Source organism: Symphalangus syndactylus, chromosome 6, assembly GCF_028878055.3.
Source record: "Symphalangus syndactylus isolate Jambi chromosome 6, NHGRI_mSymSyn1-v2.1_pri, whole genome shotgun sequence".
Classification (NCBI taxonomy): Eukaryota; Metazoa; Chordata; class Mammalia; order Primates; family Hylobatidae; genus Symphalangus; species Symphalangus syndactylus.
In genome coordinates, this window is record NC_072428.2 from 85,944,110 (window position 1) to 85,958,643 (window position 14,534).

General features: G+C 33.5%; 1 protein-coding gene across 6 annotated transcripts in view; it reads left to right on the forward strand.

The window, feature by feature from the left end:
- Positions 1-14,534, forward strand: part of SEMA3A (semaphorin 3A) — a 530,580-nt gene that overhangs the window by 501,258 nt on the left and 14,788 nt on the right. For all 6 annotated transcript variants that reach the window (XM_063642072.1, XM_055283377.2, XM_063642071.1 and 3 more), the window contains 3 exons: positions 741-782; positions 4,758-4,915; positions 8,958-9,022. In XM_063642072.1, coding sequence (XP_063498142.1) covers positions 741-782; positions 4,758-4,915; positions 8,958-9,022 — 265 coding nt within the window. The remainder of the gene's footprint in view (positions 1-740; positions 783-4,757; positions 4,916-8,957; positions 9,023-14,534) is intronic.

A 14,534-nucleotide genomic window follows, 5' to 3' on the forward strand; every position in this document is an offset into this window, starting at 1 on the left:
CTGGAAAGTGGCCCACTCTCATCAGCTGTCATTGGTATTGTTAGGAATGAGGCTGGCACTCTCAGCTAAGGCAGCGTTCTCCAGTTGAACAGAACAATTTTCACAAAATACCAACATCAGAAAAGACCACTCTGAGACCATGATGAATCAAGATAAAAGCAAAACCATTTTGTAATCATGTCCAAACACAGACAAAAACATGAACATTGTCCAAACCACAAAAATGACCATATATCCCCTACCCTGCTTATCACGTGTTATTGCTACTTTTTCGCCAGTCATAGCTTTAGCCTTACTATGTTCTTCCCTCCCAAATGATTTCTGAAGATACTTAACCATAGAATTACCCCTGCTTTTTGACCACATCCAATGTAGAACAAAGCTCTACTTCTTTGAGCCCTCCCCCAATCACCTAACACAAGTCCAAAGCGTGTTTTTTCCAACACCCTCTCACTGTGCAGGCTCATGTTTTCCCTTATATTGTAGCAAGCAATAACCCCAACTTGATCAACTACAGGTATGTAGACTGTATGACATTGACACAATCTTATTCCCTGCTCCACATATTTGACCCTTATCTATGCAGTTTCTTTATGTGTCTTATTTCCCAATCACATTGCTTCTCGTGGAAACTGAAGTTCTCTCTCTCTCAAAACTAATGGCAGTGCCTTGAGTTAATTAACTAATACCTGGCTGTTCTAATTGACCAAACACCTCACATATTTCTTTTTCTCCTTTAGGAACCGACTGCTATTTCAGCAATGGAGCTTTCCACTAAGCAGGTACTATCATTATGTATTACCATTGGATATCCAATATTTTGTTAATTCTTGTGTTTCAAATAGATATATCTTTATTTATCAAATTTCACGGATTTGTTAGCAATTATACAAAAATACAGGAGAAAATAAATATCATTCTTACAATAAGCTAGTAGATTAGAAACTGAAGATAGTTTTCATTGCCCTCATGTTTTTGATCAATCTCATCTGTGTTCTATAAACATATTTTCTGGATCATTATTTGTTATAAATTTTTACATACAGTGTATTTTGGTCATTTTAATATAATTTACTCAATACTCAATAATAATTTTCATCTTTTCTGATTATGTATATATGTGTATACCCTGAAATAGCATTGTGATATTTCAGGATATTAAAAAAAATTATAATTTATTCTTACCTTGCAAATATAAACAAAAATGCATTTTTAGAGGCTAGTAAAATTATTCATTGGCTATATGTGTTTGGAGGACCTTGACTTAAAAGTTAATTTTACTTTTCCAGTAGTATTGTATGCTAGAGAAAACAAAATGTGTGTTTAACTTTGGCTAAATATCAAAGGAAAACAAAAAAATAGATCACTGCCAAATAAGTACTAAAACTTCATGAATTCAAAGGTTAAGGGCAGCATGTTAATAGTCTTTCTATTCACATCAAATGAATGCTTTGGCAAGACACTTCAGAAAAGTCAATTGCTTCTAAATACTGTGTAATATGTGTAAACAAATATAGTTTTAATGTCTAATAAATTATATTTTCTCTATAAATGTTACCTAGACTTTCTTCTGTCCAGTATATCAATGGTAACTTCAAAAAAAAAAAAAAGGCAGAAAAAGAAGCAGAAAAATCCAGAATGAAGTAGGGTATGCCTCACTTACTGGAGTAAAAACTTACATACAAAATTGTAAAATGAGAATCATTTGGCAAAACTTATTTCTGAACTGTTTACATGTTTTCTCTCTGACCATACTTTATCCCTTGAACAAGACACTAAATTACTCTGCCAGTAATATTCAGTTTGTATCCTTTCCCCACACAGATATATCAAAATAGACTGATAATCTCCAAGATATTTAGAGCAACCCAGAGTGCAGATATGATTGACCTGATACTGTTATCTTACACTGCATAAGTATGTGTTCACCTGTTCTTGTAATCTAAAAATTGTTAGAAGTTGGCAAAGAAATCTGGGGATTTCCAGGATGGAAGTTAGACTGGGATATTCTTTCCTGTAATGATTTTTAAAATTATTTATTTATTCTCTGCTAGGCCTCATTGCCAGTCTTAATTACACTAACTCCATGTCTATTTTTGTAAACCATTTCTTTCTGTTTTACATTTTTAAAGCTACTTTAAAAATTACATATTAATCCAACATTTTACTGACAAAGAAAAACAATCTATCAATTTAAAATACCATGAGGGAAGAAAGTGTCTTTTTCCTTTATTCTCCATTACTGGAAGAAATGATTTGATTTTGTTCAGATATGACGCAATTTCATTCATGCTTATGGGCATTTTTAAAGTGAGATAGTAGTTTCAAGAGGGACAAGTAGTGTTGCAAGTAATTTTCTGGATAAATGAACCCATCTCCTGCTATACCCCACACTTTGTTAAGGAGGATAGTGAGAAAGCCTGTAGTGATGTTAAACTGGGCAGAAAAAGCACATCAGGTTACTTACTAGTGACTGGATTCTGCTTAATGGTGCCTAAAGGCTTACCCTATATTTCATTTGGATAGCATAATTATTTTTGCACTTCATTAATAATACTGCAAAATTATGGTAAAATGAACATGACATTGATTTATAGCTACTTTTGGCATTTTATTACACTTTAGGTTTTCATCATAATAATTTCAGCTGCCATATTTTGGTTTGCTATTCTTTCCACATACTATTTCTCTGTTTTTCCCCTAAAGGAATATGACATAATTAGATATTGTTACTTAGGTAATAACACTTTTCCTACTTAAATGTCATATTCTTAAAAAAATCTATAAATATACATTTTGCTCATGCTTCTTAGAAGTTATTGGCCAAACATAGAGATCTTTTGATTGTAGGACTAACTTGATGAGCAGCTTTTCAAAATAGTTGCAAACACAATATATGGATTGACACATCCATATATTGAAATTGCTTACATTCAATAGTGTCTAAGTTCATTTTAAAAAAGGAGGCTGTGAAAGAAAAAGAAAAGAAAGAAGAGAGAGAGAAAGAAAGAAGGAAAGAAAGAAAAAAAGAAAATAAAGAGAAAGAAAGAGAAAGGGGGAAGGAAAGCTTAACAATACTTAATCTATTTTTCCCAAAGAATTTAACTATCATTTCTTAATTTGTCCTGGTTTATAGCAAAATTCAATACTATAATAAAAGTTGAATATAGCAAAAAATTGAGCACTTAGTAATATATGCTATAATTTCATTTTTTCCATTTAGTGAAATGAAATAATAATATAATATTAATGAAGATAAATGTTTCCACAATGGTTTAGATTTTATTGTATTACATTTCCTCTTATTTACTTTGCTTGTAATAAGGTATAAGTTAGTTGGTGAGATTTAAGCAGAGAACTATTTTCTATGTAAACACTCCTTATAACCTTAATATTTTCTTAGATTCTTATAGGTACTTCAGTCTGCATTCAATTTATCTGGTTATTTATACATGCAGTTTATACATGGAAGCCTTTGGAAATGCAATTTCATTTATATTCATTGTTAACTATTAGAAAATGTGTAGTATTAAAAAAGCATATCATTGTTCAGAGACTGACTTTTCTAAAACTTTTATTTATATACTAGAGAAACTAAAATACACTTTTGATGTCTTTTCAATGTATGAAAACATGACATGTTTCAGTATTTATGTAAATTTTACTTAAGGCTTACTATAATTATTGAATCCTCTAGTGCAAGAAAAGAGAGCTATGTTGCCAATAACAGTAAATGTGGAGAAATTGCAAAATAATTTTATTTCATTTTGTGTTTAAATAAATTTGCAGCTAATATGCTACATTGGCTCAACTTTGTTAAAGGCATTTTAAAAGTTGTACTGAAATCCTGAATTAGTAGAAAAACAATTTTTTTAATCTTCCATATTCTGGCTCTTTCAATAACACCAATTTCATTGAGAACAAATGCATTGTAGAATGTTTATCTGAATGCATACTTTAAAGAACTGTTAAACATGCTCATTTTAATAAGGAAGTTAATTCTTAGAAAAATTATATGAATAGCTCAAGATCACACAGGGTGTTAATGGGCAGCGAGACCTAGAATCCAGGTACCTTCATGCTCAACCCTATGCTTTTTCCACAACACCTCAGCTTTTGGTTTGGCAGACTGCACCAGAGTGTACTTAGTTCCTCTTTTCAAAGATGTTTTGAAGGGTAGTAATTTAGTAGTCTTTTTAAAAGTAATCTTCCTGGAGGTAATGCAACGGCAAGACAGTTCTTGGTGTTGAGCCCAAAGTTTTTTCAAATGTAAGCACCAAAATTTTGCCCCTTCTCCTATCATAGGAAAGGGCACACTCCATCACAGGCAATACAATAGGGTACTGAGAAGTCAGAAGCAATGGTTCCTGCCTCTGGCCGATCTGGAATACATGGTAATAAAGACATTTTGGTATATGAGTATTATAAACAGTAAAGGTAAAAAAGCAAACTTGCAAAGAACAAAACTTGTAGCTTTGAACATTACATTGGTTGGTGTATTACTGTCTTCATCTTCCCTTTGTTTTACACTTAATAAAAGACACTTGTTTCAGTCAAATATTTAGAACTTGCTCTTGCTCCATTTTAAACTGCCATCTTGTCTAGAAGGCCTTTAAAGAAATTATCAATAAAGGGATGATTTTTTTTAACCCTTAATTTATCTCTGAGAAGTTATATATAAATAAACTCTTTTTTAAGAGAAAAAGAGATTTGAAAGACAAGATAGTTTTTGTCACAGCAGTAAACTCTTTCCACAGCAACAACTATATATTGGTTCAACGGCTGGGGTTGCCCAGCTCCCTTTACACCGGTGTGATATTTACGGGAAAGCCTGTGCTGAGTGTTGCCTCGCCCGAGACCCTTACTGTGCTTGGGATGGTTCTGCATGTTCTCGCTATTTTCCCACTGCAAAGAGGTAGGAAAAATATTCAAAATAAATGAAATGTTTGCTAGTTATCCTATCTGATTCCAAGTTTGAAATAGCTTTCTTCAAATAAGTGCATCAAATTTTTCTAATGAATAAAAAGATTTGGGAGCAGATGGAGGGGATTGTTTTGTTTTGTTTTTTCTCTTCTCTTCAAATAGTTAAAACAATCAGAAAAAAAGTCACAGAGAAAGTCATGAACAGAATCTAGACTGAATCTTGTCCCTTTAGACCAAAATACTCTGTTTTCCAAACATGTTCTTCTATTTCTATCCAGCAACATTCTGTCTCATTTTTTAAACTTTAATAAGACAATTTATGTCTCTGGATGAAGAGAAAATGATCAGAGAAAGGAATTTATTTTCCTTTAGAGTCTTAGGTAGTACACAGGGGCCTAATTATAAAAAGTCTAGAAGAATTTATTTCTAGTTTTGAAAATATTACATTTTAATATGTGATATATGTAATTTTGATTAACATCCCAAAATATGTCTATTTGTTTCAAGAAAATTTAAGTGTTATCATATTATTATAGCATCACCTTGCATTTGCATTGTTTGAACTTGAAACATAAAACCATGTAATATCTATCTGTGCATATGCAATATATATGTATGTGTATATATATGTATATATGTGTGTGTGTATATATATTTTTTTTTATTGTATTTTTTTTAGATGGAGTCTGGCTCTGTCACCAGGCTGGAGTGCAGTGGCACAATCTCGGCCCACTGCAACCTCTGCCTCCCAGGTTCAAGTGATTCTCCTGTCTCACCCTCCTGAGTAGCTGGGACTACAGGCATGCACCACCACGCCCAGCTAATTTTTGTATTTTTAGTAGAGACAGGGTTTTACCATGTTGGCCAGGATGGTCTCGATCTCCTGACCTCGTGATCCTCCCGCCTTGGCCTTTGAGAGGGATTACAGTCATGTGCCGCCGCACCGGCATATATATACATATATATCTCTTAAACATACTCTTGATAATACTTAAAAGTATTTTTTTGGACATGCTTGAATAAAAGTTGCTAAGATAACTCTTTCCTCATTTGACAAAATAGCCCTTTGAAAAACATATCCTTTACTACTCACTGAAGGATGTCTTTCTCTATCAATATTTAGCAGGGTTTAGGAAATGAGAATAGTGGATGAAATTAACATACAATACTTGTTAATATCAGCCCAAAGATTAACAGCATGTATATCAACCTATTGAAACAAAAAGTGGAAACCAGCTTTATGAAACCTCTGCATTTTAGAAGCAATATAATTTGATTTCTTTATTGTTTATTATAGCTATTTTTTTTCAAAGAAGCTATGAATGTAGATTTTCATAGCTATGTCCTACAACATTTGTATCAGTTTGAATATTTGGTAAAATATTTGAGCAAAGAAATGGCCCTAATGCTTACTTAAATCTTTTGATTACACACTTTAGATATTGACCGAGTGTAAAATCATCTACAATTTAGTGTGTTATATAAGCAGTCCAAAGGATTAAAACACAGTATCCTGTTAATAATATTAAATGTATATGCAGTATTATATCATATAAGAGATATAATTATTAAACCTTCAACATTCAGAATTCAGGTAACATGTTTGTATTACTTTTATATAACCATTCATTTTGTTGAAATTTCAAATTTAAAATAAAACTTATTGTGGAGATAATGTCTGTTCATTAAAGAAACCGTAGGTAATTTAAGGAATAGCAATATGCAGTCTTTACAGCAATAAAATTAAATTTTTTAAGATTAAAAGTTAATGCTTCTCAAAAACATTTAACTCTAGGTGGCTTTTATCTTACTTACAAATGTGGAATTCAGCCCGACGCCGTGGCTCACACTTGTAATCCCAGCACTTTGGGAGGCCAAGGCGGGCGGGTCACGATGTCAGGAGTTTCAGACCAGCCTGGCCAGCATGGTGAAATCCCATCTCTACTAAAAATACAACAATTAGCCATGTGTGGTGGCGGGAGCCTGTAATTCCAGCTATTTGGGAGGCTGAGGCAGAAGAATTGCTTGAACCCAGGAGGCAGAGGTTGCACTGAGCTGAGATTGCATCACTGCACTCCAGCCTGGGTGACAGAGCAAGACTCTGTCTCGAAAAAAAAAAAAAAAAAGTGGAATTCGTGTTTGAACTAAAATATTATTTCTTCTTCATGTGAAAGTTTATAATATTATCTAATTTAGTAACCTATTTGAATTTTAAGCTTTTCTTAATAAGAGATAAAAAAATCATCAACACATCTATAATAAGTTAAAACCTATATGTTATTACATATTTGAAAAGTATTTATTGTATACCTACAATTCAAGATTGAAGGAATTTTCATTAGCACATTTTTGTTATGCCTTACAGATTTTACTTAATCCAATTTCATGAGTGACACGCTGTCTTTAAAAAGGATGTTTAGAAGCCTCATGATTTATATTCTTTGTGATGGCATTTTTCAAAAGCTTAAATGGCAGTGAAAAATGCCTTCCCAAATGCTTTGTAGTTCGTGTTTCACAAGTTCTCTTGTTGGCTCAATTTTGAAATGTGCAACATCTGTTTGACAGTTTCACTAATTCTACAAATAGAAATTTATAAATACTTTAGACTTCTAAATTTATGAATACAGTAACAAATTCCATATTCGCAATTCTCAATGGCCTTTGTGAGAGCTCTTTTTAGGGATGGTAACTAATTTTGCAGCAAGACAATACCCATTAAAATAGCAGCAGCAAACAGTTGGGCAAGTGTCCCCCAATCTTTTCCAGTCTGTTACACATAGCCAGTCTCCATTTTTAGCCTCTTCCTGGAACTTCACATCTTTGTTGCACCACAATGACTAGAGCCTACCTCCTCCTTCCCAGGCAACCATTAGCAAAATGTAGAAAAAGGATACCCACAACGTGCTGCAGCTCACATGTGATCTGGGGGTAGAATGTAGAAGAAATCGTTTGATTTTTATAAAGCAAACTTTGCCTTTCTCTTAAATGTAAGTTCATTTATTCTCTCTCATTCCTCTGGCAAGAGGAGGCCTTGCTCTTAAGTTCAACATTTATTGTTGCTTTTATTCACTTCACAGGTAAATTGGTTTGCAATCATAGCCGTATGATCATAAAATAAACTGTTTTAATAAAGAATAGGTTGATATGGCCAGGCGCAGTGGCTCACGCCTGTAATCCCAGCACTTTGGGAGGCCGAGGGCGGATCACGAGTTCAGGAGATCGAGACCATCCTGGCTAACACTGTGAAACCCCGTCTCCACTAAAAATACAAAAAATTAGCCGGGTGTGGCGGCGGGTGCCTGTAGTCCCAGCTACTCAGGAGGTTGAGGCAGGAGAATGGCGTGAACCCAGGAGGCAGAGATTGCAGTGAGCCGAGATTGTGCCACTGCACTCCAGCCTGGGCAACAGAGCAAGATTCTGTCTCAAAAAAAAAGAAAAAAGGATAGGTTGATATAACAACCAAGAAAAGAAATTTTAAAACTAGCTTAAAAATAGAATTTCTAGTCTTAATATTATAAAATTTAGCAAAAGTCTATTTAAAGAATTATGTATAAGCATTTAGAGAAAGAGAACATTCATGTAAATTATAGTTTTCAAGCTTATTCCTTCATTAATAATCAGAAAAAAGTTTAATACCCTTTATTGAAAAAATGGATTATTATTTTAAATTTTGTGCTTTTCCCACAGAAGTTAGTTAGGCCTTGAGTTTCTAGATATTAGATTGTTATTGACTGACATCTGGTAGTGAAAAAGCCATGAATTCTCTGTTATCACTATTTTAAAGACTTTTAACATGTTGTTAGTAAATTTGGATCTTGTTTCCCATTTTGATCATCTTAGAGACTGCTCTTAAAGGTATAATGAACTGTTTGTTTCTTAAAAAAATCTTGTAGATGTACATTCATCTGTTCCTGTAAGTTACTAGCGTCTATGATATATATATATATATATATTATTTCTCTTCATTCTTATGACAAATTCCTAGAAGGGAAAAATAAGGATACAATAACACCTTTTAAATGTAATTGTTTCAGACGCACAAGACGACAAGATATAAGAAATGGAGACCCACTGACTCACTGTTCAGACTTACACCATGGTAAGTCACATTTTTCATCTTTCAACCTGCTAAGACCAGGCTAAAATCATAATAATGCATATTCACACATATGCATGCAATGTATGCATCTCTCTCAGAATACTGAAAGAAATGCAGCCGAAGAGAAATAAAATCTTGCAGAAAGAAAATCCTAAAGAACACAAGGCACTGAATTATATTTTATTATCATAAATTATGTTTTATTATGATGATAAATTCAAAATTTTAGATGCTTACAAGGTTTAAAGCTCAACTTTTTTTTTTTTTTTATTATACTTTAGGGTTTTAGGGTACATGTGCACAATGTGCAGGTTTGTTACATATGTATCCATGTGCCATGTTGATTTCCTGCACCCATTAACTAACTCGTCACTTAGCATTAGGTGTATCTCCTAATGCTGTCCCTCCCCCCTCCCCCCACCCCACAACAGTCCCCGGAGCGTGATGTTCCCCTTCCTGTGTCCATGAGTTCTCATTGTTCAATTCCCACCTATGAGTGAGAACATGCGGTGTTTGGTTTTTTGTCCTTGTGATAGTTTACTGAGAATGATGTTTTCCAGTTTCATCCATGTCCCTACAAAGGACACGAACTCATCATTTTTTATGGCTGCATAGTATTCCATGGTGTATATGTGCCACATTTTCTTAATCCAGTCTAGCGTTGTTGGACATTTGGGTTGGTTCCAACTCTTTGCTATTGTGAATAGTGCCGCAATAAACATACGTGTGCATGTGTCTTTATAGCAGGATGATTTATAGTCCTTTGGGTATATACCCAGTAATGGGATGGCTGGGTCAAATGGTATTTCTAGTTCTAGATCCCTGAGGAATCGCCACACTGACTTCCACAATGGTTGAACTAGTTTACAGTCCCACCAACAGTGTAAAAGTGTTCCTATTTCTCCACATCCTCTCCAGCACCTGTTGTTTCCTGATTTTTTAATGATGGCCATTCTAACTGGTGTGAGATGGTATCTCACTGTGGTTTTGATTTGCATTTCTCTGATGGCCAGTGATGATGAGCATTTCTTCATGTGTTTTTTGGCTGCATAAATGTCTTCTTTTGAGAAGTGTCTGTTCATGTCCTCTGCCCACTTTTTGATGGGGTTGTTTGTTTTTTTCTTGTAAATTTGTTTGAGTTCATTGTAGATTCTGGATATTAGCCCTTTGTCAGATGAGTAGGTTGCAAAAATTTTCTCCCATTGTGTAGGTTGCCTGTTCACTCTGATGATAGTTTCTTTTGCTGTGCAGAAGCTCTTTAGTTTAATGAGATCCCATTTGTCGATTTTGGCTTTTGTTGCCATTGCTTTTGGTGTTTTAAGAAGCCATGTTTAAGTACTTCATTTTGTATATAGTAGCAACCTGAGATGAGTAGGCAATGGAAATGTACATTAAAATATACCAAAGAAAAAACTACAGTCTTAAAATATGCCTTACAAATGATTCATTTATATGCTCATGATATAAACCTAATATATCATTATTGGGTATCCTAGTCAAGCAGAAGATAATGTGGATATCTTTACACTGAATTACTAGTAGGGTATTCCCTTACACTGGGCATTTTGTACCAAATTCATTTTTTGCTTCCTAAAAGATGTCAAAGCCTATTTAATGTCAAAGTTGCTTAGTAAATGCAGAAACATCAACCAACCTTCACTTAAAATGGAGTAAAATTGTAGTGATGCCCCACTTTCCATAATTCAAACATTAAGCCATAGTATTATGGAAATAATAATGAGGTTATGCTTCCCTCTGCTGGGGAAACTTATCAATGACAATACTGCTAATGAAAGTTAAAAATGGCTGAAATGTATAACGTAAACATTGTCACTTAACATAATTATTCTATTCATTTTTTTGATGCCATTCTAAAAGTAGTTAATATTTATCAGTTGACTTTTCTTTGATTTACTAATTTTATGTGTGGAATATTCATGTTTATGGATTTTAATAAAACATTACCACACATAGAACCCCAGCATACATTCCAAAACTTACTTTCTACGATTCAGATCCCCCTTTGGCATAAGCTGGACGGGCTGGTATTTGATTTACAAATGCTCACGGGATTGTTTGGGGAATCCTACTACCAGGAGACGGGTAACCATGAATGAAGCCAGTGTTTCGGAACCACTTTGCTTGCAAATTTTCTCACCAGGGACTTTCCTATCTGTGATTATCTTTACTATAAATAAGAAAGAGACCACAAAACTGGAGTAAATGTTATGACTGTCCCTGCATTAGCATGGTGCATTTATTGAACTCTCTCCTTTAAATTTTTTCAAATAGCATATTTCAATCGAATCCTAAAATATTTGCTAGTCTTTCATTAATCTATTTCATGGAAAAATACTGAATTATGATCAGCACCATTCCAGCAATGTAGTATTTTGAAATATTAATTCATTACACTAAATAATCTATTTGCCTATATGTGGAGAGTTAATGATAATTATTGGAAGTAAAAGAATCAAGAGAATGTGACTGAACCAATCAGACTTTAATCTCCATGTCAAAATGAAACATTATTTTGCTCGTTGCATATTTCTAGGTTTATATCGATACAACATTATGAGTATTGTAGGTAACAAATATTTGTTGAATGACTGATCTAAAAATTTCAAGTTATAATCTAGATACTTATTACTTTTGTTTTTCAGTAGAGGTTTGAACTAATAGCACTTATTGATTTTTGTAAAAAATACCTTATGTCATACATTGTTATTATTAACACCATTATATTCAAAAATAAGATCTCTCTTAGGAAACATCATTATGAATTAATTAAATAATATATATTGATTATATGCCATCATGTGTAGGACACTATGCTGTGTTTTGAAAATTTTTAGAGATTATATGCATATATAATCTTAATGGCATATTCATTTGTTTAGTGATCCCTTTATAGATTCAGTTAGTATTTCAAAATTATATTCATGCTAGAGTTATGAGTGTAAATATATATGGGGAAAAACTGACCAAAGGAATTTTTATGAAAAGTAAGACTGTGGATACATAAATATTGTTAACCATTGAATGACTGGGGTTTGGAGAGTGTTTCAGATATTAAAGATGTATTTTGATAACATTAGAGTGGTTAAAGACTATTAAAATTTGGCATATGGAATGGCTTAGCTATAAGAAGTAAGAAGTAAAGTGAGTGTAAATAAATTTCTCTCCTGATTCTTACATCAGAATGCATACTGGAGAGAGAAGAGAAATTGCTACTGTTCAATGTTACAGGGTCTTTTGGGGGAGGGTTGTGGTAAACAACTCTAGATGTTTGTGATATCTGAGAGGAAAGGGTAAACTAGCCCAACAAGCCCTGCAGCAATAAAATATTCCTTTTTGAATGCCTCTTTTCCCCTTGTCTGCTTGTTTTGATAATGACCACACATAAACCATATATAAACCATATACACTTTAGATTACACTAAATTTCAAATATTTGGAAACTAAGGCAGGCATTCCCATTTGGCCAGGCTGAGTCTTACCATTAGGAATCAGTGATTATTTTGGAATAGTTGACGTCAGTATTTGAAAGTAAAATAGGCAAAAATCCGGAGCCCAGCCTTATTAAATTATGTATGTTGTCTTGCTAATATTAATTCTCACATTGAATAAAATATATGTGCTCATGTGGAAGCATAAAAATATGAGATGTTTTCACAGAAAGCTGGTAAGCAACATGAAGCCGAATTGTACGCTTCAGGATGATCAGTTCCAGCTGTAATGGTAAACATATTCTGTAACACTCTATAGTTTACACATCCAGAGGTTTTAATAGACTATATACAAAGTAACTCAGAATTAAGGTGGAAGAAATTTCACTTTAGATGAAACATTTAACACTCACTTGGCACTCTGCTCCCTTCCAAGTGGTGAACTAGGCCAGGTGAAACAGAAAAATCCAGCTACACCTCCTCTTGATCCCAGGATACGCTCCTCTGTCGCTGGTGGCTGGTCACCTAAGGGAGATTTTAGTATCAAATCTTAATATATGTGTGCTGGCAACTCTTGTCTTCCCACTCACACCTCATACAGGAAGCTAAAGAGAAATCTCAGGTTGTTTCCAATCTGTTCCCTTCCCTAAAATAATTGCTGTGTACAAAATTGGAGCTCATCTGACTTTGTACTCAAGAAAATGACTGACGAAGGCAATTTACCTATAAACTACTTCCCACTTTCTTTCTCACTAAGAGTGGGCCATATTATGATTTACATGTCCAGAAAGGAAAAAAAAAAAACGACACCAATTTTTTTTTTTTAACTGTACCATCAATCATGTTAGGTTTCTGAATCTTTGAAATATTTTATGTCCTATCTTCTAGTTGAATGGCATCATTGAATTTCACTTTCTAACAGTTTTGCATGCACACATTACCTTCTTGGCATCTCACAGTAACATGTCCACAGAATTCAATCTTCTTATCTCCACAACTGTCCATCTCAATTTATATCTTGGTTGGCATCAGAATCATTCCAAAATTTTATAAAATGTCTTTGGCAATGCCATCTTTATGATCTGCAGAACTGTAAATTTAGTATTTTGTAGCAGTGCTATTATAGTCTGTGCCTTAGCCTCTTCCAGTGATGAATCTGAGCATTTAGCCCCAAGAGGTCTCAATATTTGATAGATGAGCATGATGTCAGCCTTAAAAATAATCCCTACCTTTAATAAATTATCAAATTTCATCAAGTCTCAGATGACATAATATAAAATACACCATTCTTTATGTACTTTTAAGAAAAAAAAAAAACTGCTGAAGATGGTCAGTTTATTAGATGATCCCAGCATCAAACTGGGACACCAAATGACTCAGGACTAGACTAAAGGAGAAATAAACTCTTATTCAGATGATAGTAGCAAGGAAAATTTTCTGTTTCAATCATAATCATGTCTGGTTAGAAAGAGATTAAAAAATACTACTGAACTACAAGGTGGTATTTATGAAGATTTACTTTCTGAATTCACATAAACAGAATGGACCCAAATTTCAGACAGAGACTTAATTTAAAGAGGTATCATATCAGTAGGATCCCACATGTCTGGCAGAAGTAAGAAAGAATTTCTCCTAGAAGAAAGCAACTTCAGCTCAGATCAAGAACAATTTTAAGACACATTCTGATATCAGAGATATTAAAGTATAAAGAAGTGTGCATCTTAGAATCAAATACTTGCAGTATTACCTTCTATGATTTTTATAAACCCCTTTTGAATATTTTCACTGGAGATAATCAGTCATCATGATACTTGTCTTCTGCTTAGGAAAAAAGTCTAATTATTCATATTATATGTGTGCAAGGCAAATGCACAGATAACATGAATAAGAGGTTTGAAATAGCTTGCATATCATTATTCTCCATTGAAGTCTTTAAGTATGTCATCAGAGATCACCTGTTCATACACCTACAATTTAACTGTTACAAACTGAGATTTTTTAAAAGCTTGCTGCATTTTTTTATTCCAAAAGTTATAAGGATCACATATCATTAAAATACAGGA